General features: G+C 50.7%; 1 protein-coding gene across 1 annotated transcript in view; it reads right to left on the bottom strand.

Moving 5' to 3' along the window:
• Nucleotides 1-991: 991 nt before the first annotated feature.
• Nucleotides 992-9,673, bottom strand: part of LOC126520404 (paired box protein Pax-7-like) — a 28,717-nt gene continuing 20,035 nt past the window's right edge. Inside the window, exons 4-6 of the mRNA XM_050169330.3 lie at nt 5,979-6,180; nt 4,224-4,339; nt 992-3,624 (exon numbers count right to left, since the gene is read on the bottom strand). Coding sequence (XP_050025287.2) covers nt 3,358-3,624; nt 4,224-4,339; nt 5,979-6,180 — 585 coding nt within the window. The 3' untranslated portion in view covers nt 992-3,357. The remainder of the gene's footprint in view (nt 3,625-4,223; nt 4,340-5,978; nt 6,181-9,673) is intronic.

Raw genomic sequence — 9,673 nt, 5'->3', positions numbered from 1 at the left:
GTCGGCGCAGTTCTGCATGCGAGGGTCAGTCTAGCGACACGCGGATGCGGCGGATCGTCGTTGCCTTTTGGTCCGCTCGCGGGTGGCAGGGCAGAAGAAGCGAAAGTGAGTTCTGATGCTGCCGCTTGCGTGGTGCTCGCCGTCCAGCCTGGGTGCAAATCTCCCCGCGCCTGACAGCGCGGCCGTGGCGAGGGGGGGGCGCACGCGCCGGTCTCGGCTGCGGCGGCGGCTGCTTTGAAGCGGCCGCCCGCGGGGCGGGGCGCCGTCGTCCGGCGTGTGATAATTGCGGGCCCCGTTGGCAGCCTTTGAGGCGCCGCCTGTCAGGTCCGTGACGGCCCCGTGGGTGGCCGAAACAGACCGCGCGCGCGCCGCCGATATTCGAAAATCCCGCGCGCGCTCGCCCACCTCCTCGCGCGCACTGCAGCCGCGGGCACGTCTTCCGCCACGATGCAGTGCGGATGGCGCGGATGCCAAGAACACCTCGATTATATTTGTGGCTTCTTGCGAACAACCATCCTAAGCAGGCTCTCCACGGTCCGTGCAGTTATAAGTGGTAGGCCGTCTGGTGAGCGGTACTTGCAAAGTGTCACTATGGTAAGGGCTGTGGGGTGTGATCGTGTTTTTGACGGTAAATTCGTTATTGTTCACCCTAGAGAGACTGGCAAAACGTTGTGCCCCCGAAAATGGACCAAATAATGTATACTTTAGTGAGAATCTCGCGACGGCCATGGAGCCCTGTCTCCTATCAAGGGAACAGCATTTCACCAACTCCAGCCCAATATAGCATACCCTCGCACGTCACCTTTCGAGCGTGCAAGTTCGCTTTAGGCACGTCGGCGCGAGCTAGCGCGCGCTGGCAAGCGACCGTGCGGTCTGGGATGTAGAGTCATAGGTTGCCTTCGCAGTGACACTGTTCCTTTTGGCACAGTCATCGGCGGTGCGGGCACTCCTCGAACCTGAAAGAAATCTTGAGCAAGAGTGACAAGAGTAATTCTCACAACTTTCTCATTCTTTATTATCATTGCTATTATTATTTATCATATCATCGCCATCATTCAATGTGTGAAACGCGTCGTGGTGCAATAGGGTACACAGATAGCAATGAATTGCGCAGGCAAAGGTTCTTTGGTTTACGGCCTAGTAGCTCTTACAGTCCTGCATCTACCTCTGTCACCTTCCGTGAGGTGTTCTTTACAATGTCGACAAGCAATGTTCGCAGCCGCCAGAGAGTTCGGTCATCGCGGCCCTCGAATACGGTGGCCTGCGCTGTCCAATGACTATACCTCTCCCAACTTTCTTTTTTCCGTGAAATGTATCAGCTTTCGACCTTCCCACATGTTATTGTGGCTCAAAGTGCGCAGGCCTTCTGTCGTCCAGGAGGCGTTAGACCGAGTCGACCACAATGCGAACACTGTATGGTGTCCATAGCCGCTGTACAACTTCGCCCAGGCTTGCGTTATGACCGAACTACAGCCGCGATTCGCGAGTGCACGAACTCGTCCGCCGACTCCTGTCTCTGACGCTCCGTGCACCAAAGTTGACGCTGAAGCCAGTGGCGAGCCGATCAGATGAAGGAGGATCGAAGCTTTGTGCCCAAAAACAAAACATTTAGCGGACTTCATTATCGTAGAGGGCTTCTACGCGGAGAGAGCATCTGCTGGTACGAAAACGTCATATCGAAGTCTTTGCGATCACTGCGGCTTCAACACAATCGTCAAGGCCAAAATCTACTGACGCATCGTGATCTCACGTGGCAAACTTTTTTGTGACCGTGTACAGCGTCCGCTCTGAGAGGGCTTGTTTCGAAGCTGCCCCCATTGCAGCTGCTAATTCAAAGGCTCGTGGACGCGGCTGAGTATAGCAAGCGCATAACGTTGTGGGCTCACGATTTCTATTTTCAAGCTCGAACATTTAACTTGCGCACTAGTAGTAGTACATTAATGTAGTCACGAAGTTGATAACACGTCGCCCAGCCACTCGCTGATGGCGGCTCCCTTCGGGCATTTTGTTTCCACCGTCTTGTCGCTGCCGAATTTCGGTCGTTATACTAAACGCGGACATCCGTCCTCCTAGAGAGCACTTCCGGTTGCCTGCGTTGCCGTGAACTGAAAACATAGTTCATGAACGTTGTTAATGATGCAGCACACAGAGTTACATACGTGATCTGCTTTTCTTAACGATCTAAAAAGCGAATTCCACCGCGTGGAAAGCAACGTTTCGCCGCACTGGCTGCACGCCTTCAGCGAACGCTCGACTTCGCTGCACGCATCTGCTGACGAGTTAGGCGAATTCCCCTGGTCGATACGAAGCGAGCTTTTCCGACACGCGGGGGGAGCATATGTAATTGACCGCTCGATTAACGTCACATTCGCGTTCCCCACTGGTTGTTTCGGACCGAATCCGCTACAGATCGCTATTTTAACGCGATAGTGTTAAGGATCCCGTGTCGCAGAAAATCCAGCAGCCGGCGTCGGACATGGCCTCGAGAAAAATAATCTACAACCGAATTCTGAACTACTGCATACCCAACCACTTCTCTACCACCAAAGTTGCCCGTACTTTGCCTTTCATTCTTTACAAAGTTATTCCTCGGAATTTTGAGAACGGCAGCCCACAAACAAATGTAAGGGAAAAGAAAAGCGACAGCACATGTGCTTTATCTTAGCTCTTCTCAGAGTGAAATACTAAAAGTGCGAAACAGTAACAGAAGATCAACTCACGCAAGAGGGTACGTCTCTAACAGTAAGCTCGCCTTCGTGCATAGCGTTCGCAGCCAGCCGTTTCCCGGTAAACGGTTACATAAGCTGAAGTTGCCGGGAAGCATGGACAGCAGTAAGGGGTCTTCGAACGCTATCGGCGTTCCACTCTTAAAGGCGCAGCTTAAACGTCCTCCAAAGTTTTGCTCCACCATGGAGTCACGCATTCAACCTAAAAATTTCCGACTGCTTGCTACGCTTGGCAGTTTGTTTCCGCCGTAATCCAGCGCGTAGCATTAAAAACGTTGCCCTCTGGCACGTTTGAATCAGCGATATACGTAGAGAGCTCCTCCAGAACGACGACTGGAATTCTCCGCAAGTGTCTGAGTGAAGCGAAGGCGAAACTGCCGCGGGCGATGGTTTCCGTTTCGAGCGCAGCCGTTCACACGGAGACACTTGACGCGCGAGGGCTTCCGTCGGAAGTGGACCACCTGCAGGCGAGCACTGGTCTGGGCACAACGTCCTCACTGGTGGAGGAGTCTGTCGGTTCATTCAGCGCGCTGCCTGACAAGACGGAGCACTGGGCCGTGTTTGTGATGACAAGAGGCGTCACTGTAGTTTGCCTGCGATGCGCTTTGTACAAGAGTGGTCGGCAGTGGGGTCAGAGCGGCAGTCCACGAAGTGCCGGGTAGTAGAAGGACGGCTTGAGGTCCAGTCCCGTCGCATTGAAGGGTGGCGACACGAACGCGTCCGCGCCGAACGACGATGGGTCTGTGGCCGCAGCGGTGCTCGGCGCCGTCGGGGCGGGGGACGGCGCCGCCGAGGGCCAACAGCTCCCTTGGCTGACCGCTGCCGCCGCCTGCGTGCGCCAGTCGTCCTGCTGCTGGAGGCTGCCGTAGTCCACAGGGCTCGGGAGCATGTTCAGCATCTGCGTACGGCACCGACCGTTGCCCACCGTAAGCAGTTCGTCTGTCTAGACCATTTCAACACCCTGGGCGTCGGCCTTGGGCTCTGGTATATATATTGCCCACTGACCCCCCCACGCAAAAACATTGCAGACGATGCCGCGCGTGCCTTTGTACTCCTGCGCCTCTGTACAGGGAGGAGGTTTCAAGTTTATTTAGGGAAAGTTGATAGAAATTGCGTGCAAACACTGTATGGCCCTATAGTCAAAGGCTAGTAGTGGGGTCATTACGAATATGTAATTGACAGTAGACTTGTTAATGAAACATCAATGCACCGAAGAAATATCGGGAAAGCAGCATTTAAACAGCATAGACTGAATGGTACACTTGTTTAGTAGTTACTACGAAACAAAATCTCGTTTACAACTTAAAAAAAGAACATTTATATACATAGAAAACTAAGTTGTTTCAACAGCTGTAAAAGTGGCAGTTTCCGAAGCACGGTAGCCAGGACAACGTACACATGTATCAGGCGAAGCCAACCGTATACTGCCACTGCTCCGACCGTTCCCGTTAGGCAGCACGTGTGAAAAGTTAGTTTTTCGTCGCAACGAAGTCTCACCTGCGGCTTGAGCGGCTGCTGGGCCGCGCCGTAGTGCTGGTCAGCGCCGTATGCACTCGTACGCGGGTCCGATGAACCGTGGCCCATGGTGGTTACAACCGGCGGGGGAACGGACTCTGCGACGACGAGAAGAATGACAAAGTCGGGTGGTCACATCGCCGTTCACTATTTGGCTAAGTGCGTGCTTGTAACAGGCATTTTTCATGAGGGACAAAAGAGAAAGGAGAATGAGACGGAAATGCGTGCTGCTTTCTTGTACTCCCCTGCACAGGAAATGTGGTGGTATAGTTAGTGTTCGTGCCCGTTAAAGAGCAAGTTGTTTGGCCACAGACACACGCGCGCGCAACCGGACCACGTTTCTAGCTATTGTTTGGCAGATGACACACGCTTTAGTGACATCTTCACAACTCGCAGTGGCGCCCGCTTTGTCTGAGCAAGCGCCCTTGTTGCTCCTCGAACGCTGCTATATGGCCGCAGATGATCACAGTCGTTAAGTGTAAACTGCACCTGCCTGCGGTGACTCTACATAGTACCATCTAGTTCCTCATCCACATAAAACGCGTGTACCGGTGTTATAGCTGCATGGCGTTGTGTCGTGCGGTGGTGTCACCGGTGTTTGGGGGCTTATCGGCGTTTCGGGATTTAAAAAGTTATTTCTTCAGATTTAAAAAGTATATTTAGTTTTTTCCTCTCGGAGGGAGGGATGAGAACTTGGTGTACATTACGTGGAGCGAGGGTTGGATACACACTCGAGATCCACTGAGAAAGCGACACATAGCGACTGTCCGTTCTAACAGAGCATGTACGTGTCTTACAGGCGTGCGAACTGCAGTCTTATATACATTGCACGCTACACGTTGGTGCATGGGCTGCGAGTCAGGAGCCTTGAATACTTTTTACAGCAAAGCTGTTTATGGCTAGGTTCTGGCGGATCTTGTCTCCGTGGACATAGACCAACAATTTTTCATACGTGGACCGATCCCGAAGAAAGTGCAATACCGGGCCGACCCGCCGCGGAGGTGAAGCAGGCTTTAAGCCCTTCCTCTATATACGTGGGCCGATTTCCCAAGATAGTGCAATACCGGGCCGACCTGCGGCGGAGGTGGAGTTCGCCATTAAGGGATCCACATTCACAGCTTCGCTGCTCATCCTTCTTCACAGAGTGGAAGGGCACTGATTTTTTTTGTGTGTGCTAAAGGACTCTGGAATATCCACCGCTGGCTTTATGTAAGGTGCCAACAGGCAATAGCATTCGCAGAACTATCTGGCGATTTTGCACATACGATTACGGCAGTAATCGTTGGCATTCTAAATGATTTATGTAAGCACGAAATGGACCAACATCGCTTTCCTTTTACACGCTCATGATTCTTTTTCTCAGAAACGAAAACGTCCGTACCTGTAGCCTCAGGGATCTTTCTTGCAATGTCACGCACGCACGCAACACAGCGTCGCGGCTAGCCTTTCGATTTTGCGACTTTCCTGGCTTACCAAGTTTCCTCTCACTGTACGAGTGTCCGCTTTTCTATTGCAGAAGAGCAATTTATTAATACACCAAACTATATTTTTCACAAAAGTCACTTTAAGAGCCGCGAGGAAGAGCAAGAATGGGCTGAAAGCGCCTCGGCTAGGCGCCATTGTGCCAAGGCTGGTTCATATAGCCTGGACGATGGCACGAAGTTGAGCACGTATACGCACCGCTTTTACCGAGTTCCGAGTCCAGAGAGAAGGAATCAGCGTGGAATCTCCACTGACCTTGCGGCGCCTGGGTTGCGTGGTGCGGCTGCGCGTAGGGCTGGGGCGGTGGCTCGGTGGGCTGCAGCAGATAGGGGCTGGCAGCGGCTGCAGCGGCTGCCGCGGCGGCCGGGTACACGGGCAGGCTGAGCGCCGAGAAGCCGTTCATCTGCTGGCTGCCCATCTGCTTGCGCCAGCGCGCGCGCCGATTGCTGAACCATACCTGCGCGTAAACAAGCACGACGAGCGCTGCACCGTGAACAAAGGGGGCCTTGCAGTCAACCATCATGCTGCAGACTGTAAATAGCGCGGGCAGACGGCCTAAAGTTGCGTGCAGTACGATGCCGAATCAGCGCCTCCCTCGCCAAACAAGGCTGGCCACGCTAGAGAACGGAAGCCAGGGAGCGGCATGGGTGGGGCGCTTGCTTGGTCTTGTACGAAATAACTGCCGTGACCGAATCGCATATCGAGCTCCCAGAAGCTGTATATATACGCAGCGTTACGAGCGAGTCGAGCAACATGCATATTTGCAAGCAAGAATGTAAACGACGCATGTTTAAGCATTCATTATTATTATTCTTTTGGTATAATAGCGACACAAGAGGATCAGCGGCAGAAGGCGATGAAGAAGAAAGAGCCCCGACGATGAATAAGAACTAGGAAGCCGCGGAGGAATTCATGGTTGTTTCAGGGCGATTCTCTTAAATTCCCCGAACGTTATTTTTATTCATCTCCTCCATACAAGTTTACCAATTTCAATATTAGCAGCATCTTCCTAATACCATCCAAATCTTGGCCAAGCTCCCGCTATGCCATATGCGCCATCATAAAATGAAAACCAAACCAAATGAGCCGTGTTTCATTAAGCTTCCCATGATGATGTCTCTTTGGACGTCGGCACTAGGACGCTGAAATAGGAACGTATGCGATTCCAGACTGCCATGTTAATTTTATCGTCTTACTTTCCTCAATATGAACACAAAATATTAACTTCATATTTAAAAATAATATTGCCTGAAAATTGATATTAACGATTAGCATTCAGTTAATGTCATTCTTAAATTACAAAATTATATTTAAGTATTCTTCCCTTTTTTACCTACTGCCGCCCGATTCATGGCCGATCCCTCGTAGTAGATTGAGCCATATCCGTAGGGACCAAACCAAAGCAAACCGAACGAAGCCATGTTTAGTGGCAACAACAGCGACAACGAGACGGACAAGTCCTAATAAATGGCTGAAGGCGTACTGCTTTCACCGGTACATTATATTTGGCGCAGCCGGTCACAGTAACCAGAAGATGTGCGTAACCTTTTACCTCACACGGCGAGACGACCATCTACTGATCGCAGGCTACGAGCTAGACGGTGAGAACTTCGTTTGCTGCACCGAATGAGATTACTACCCCTGATCGCCTCGAAACCATCACTGCCAATGACAAACAGCCGATCAGCGACGTCATCACTAGAGGTAATGTGAAGATCAACATACCGCTCTCGAATTTTGAAACCTGGAACAAACGAAACTTCGATAAGCAGCATGTATCAAGCCATAATGATGCAAGCGCAGGAATGTCAAGCTTTTCAAATGCGTTAATCCAGTTGGCTCGGTCGCAAAAGCAACAACTAGAACAGCAACAAGCACTGCTTACGGCACTTGCATCGGGTAGAGCTAATCGCATAGCAGTAAGCCCGGATATGTTCGACGGTATAGTTCGTTCAGTGTGGACAGTTGGGTGAACGTATTTGAATACGCATGTGAGCAGAACCGTTGGTACAGAGACACTGACAACATGCGAGCCTACCAGTCTGGAAATGACAAAAAGTGATTCGACTTGCGTTTCGCCCAGCACAAGGAAGATTCATCGAAGTCATGGAAGAACAGCGTTCTAATTGCCTTCAGAAACAACCCACAACTGTGGAACACACATTGAAGTGATTATATCACGCAGTAGAAGTGAGAAACATGCATTATCTCAAGAGTGCTCCCGTAATTGTTCACAGGGGCATATAATTAAATAACAAGGGACTGTATTTATTGTAAGCCCAAACATACTTTTCGCGACCGCGGCTGTAAACGGTTCCAACGTCTCAGCACCGATTGACAGTGGCGCTTCAGTTTGCCTAATAAATGAGAAGATTGTTGATAACGATGACATCTGTCCAGAGAAACCAATCAGCGTCTGCAGCTATGATGGAACTTGCAGGGAGTTTATGCAATGGACGGAGACAGAAGTTACATTGAAAGACTAGGCAGTTCGTGCGAAGAGCCTCGTAATGCGTAGTGTCGATTTTAACGCGATAGCGTTAAGGAGCCCGTGTTGCAGGAAATCCTGCGTCGGCGTCTCGCGTCGGACGTGGACCCGGGCCTTCCTTGTGACACAAGCAATGGAGTAAACTAATTGAATTTCTCAATCTAGAATATCTGGAAAAATCGTAAACTACGACTTACACACAACCCAAAGACATGATAGCTCTCGGATTGTAATTTGAATATACGAGAAAACATAATTCTGTTACGCGAAAACTCAAATTACTTTTTCCAGCGTTTCCACCGGAGACGGCGTCCGCCATTTGCGCACGCCGGCGCGTAAATATCTAGGAGTCCACGGAGCGGCGCGCCCGCTCCCTTGAAACACTTTCAGATGGCCCTCGCCTCCGCCGCATCGCGGCCCATACAAGAGGCCGTGTTTCTACCAGAAAACCCGCCTTCGTGCATAGCGTTCGCCGGGAGCGCTTCCCGGTAAACATTACGGTTACGTATACGATGCGGCTGCCGGGCAGCGTGAGAAGCAGTCAGGGATGTTTGAATGCTATCGCGTTCCACTCTTAAAGTCGAAGCATAAGCGTCCTCCAAATTTTGCTTTTCTTATACCCCGACCCGACATGAAACTTCACAAAATGAACATACTTTGCGCTGATGTCATCACAACTGATAACACGGAAAATGCTCTCATATTAGGGAAAAGGAACCCAAGATCATCACGTGCGCCGACGAAGTGACGTTGAAGTATCCGGAACTCATCTCTATTGGCACCTATCCATCAGCTCCCACAACGATCGAAGTGCCCTTTGATCTGCGAGACAAAAGTCTCGCCAGAAAGAAGCCATATGTCATGAGCCATGAGAAGAAGACATGGTTGAAACAGGAGCTTCAAGGAATGCTGGACGCTGGCATCATTAGACCGTCTTTGTCATCCTTTTCCTCACCGATTATGATTGTGCCTAAAGAAGATGGATCCTTCCGTTTGTGTACAGATTACCGGATCATCGACAAACTATTTCCCTTTCCAATGCCAAGAATTGACGAGATAACCGATGAAACCGGTGGGTGCGAATGGTTTTCAAGATTTCACTTGTGTAAAAGGGTATTGGCAAGTACCCTAGAAATTCACAGCATTCGTTGCACCTTCTGACGTATATGAGTATAGCCGGCTTGGTGCGGACGGAGAAACTCGGGCGCATGGTTTCAGAAGATGTTAATGGTGTACTGAAAGACTTAATTGGGAAGTTCTGCAATGTATACGTGGATGACATCCATTCAAGGACCAAAAACGACCACATAACTCCCCTTTCAGCAGTACTGCAAGCACTCTGTAATGCACGGCTGAAAATCAATGCGAGGAAGAGTGAATTCTATTGAGAGACCGTGACATTTCTTGGCAGATGCTTTGATGGAAAAAAGTGTCCCACATTACGATATTCCCTAATGCGAAA

The sequence above is a fragment of the Dermacentor andersoni genome, chromosome 3 (assembly GCF_023375885.2).
Source record: "Dermacentor andersoni chromosome 3, qqDerAnde1_hic_scaffold, whole genome shotgun sequence".
In the NCBI taxonomy this organism is placed as follows: Eukaryota; Metazoa; Arthropoda; class Arachnida; order Ixodida; family Ixodidae; genus Dermacentor; species Dermacentor andersoni.
Note: the sequence above shows the minus strand (reverse complement) of the source record. Positions and strands in the feature narration are given on the sequence as shown.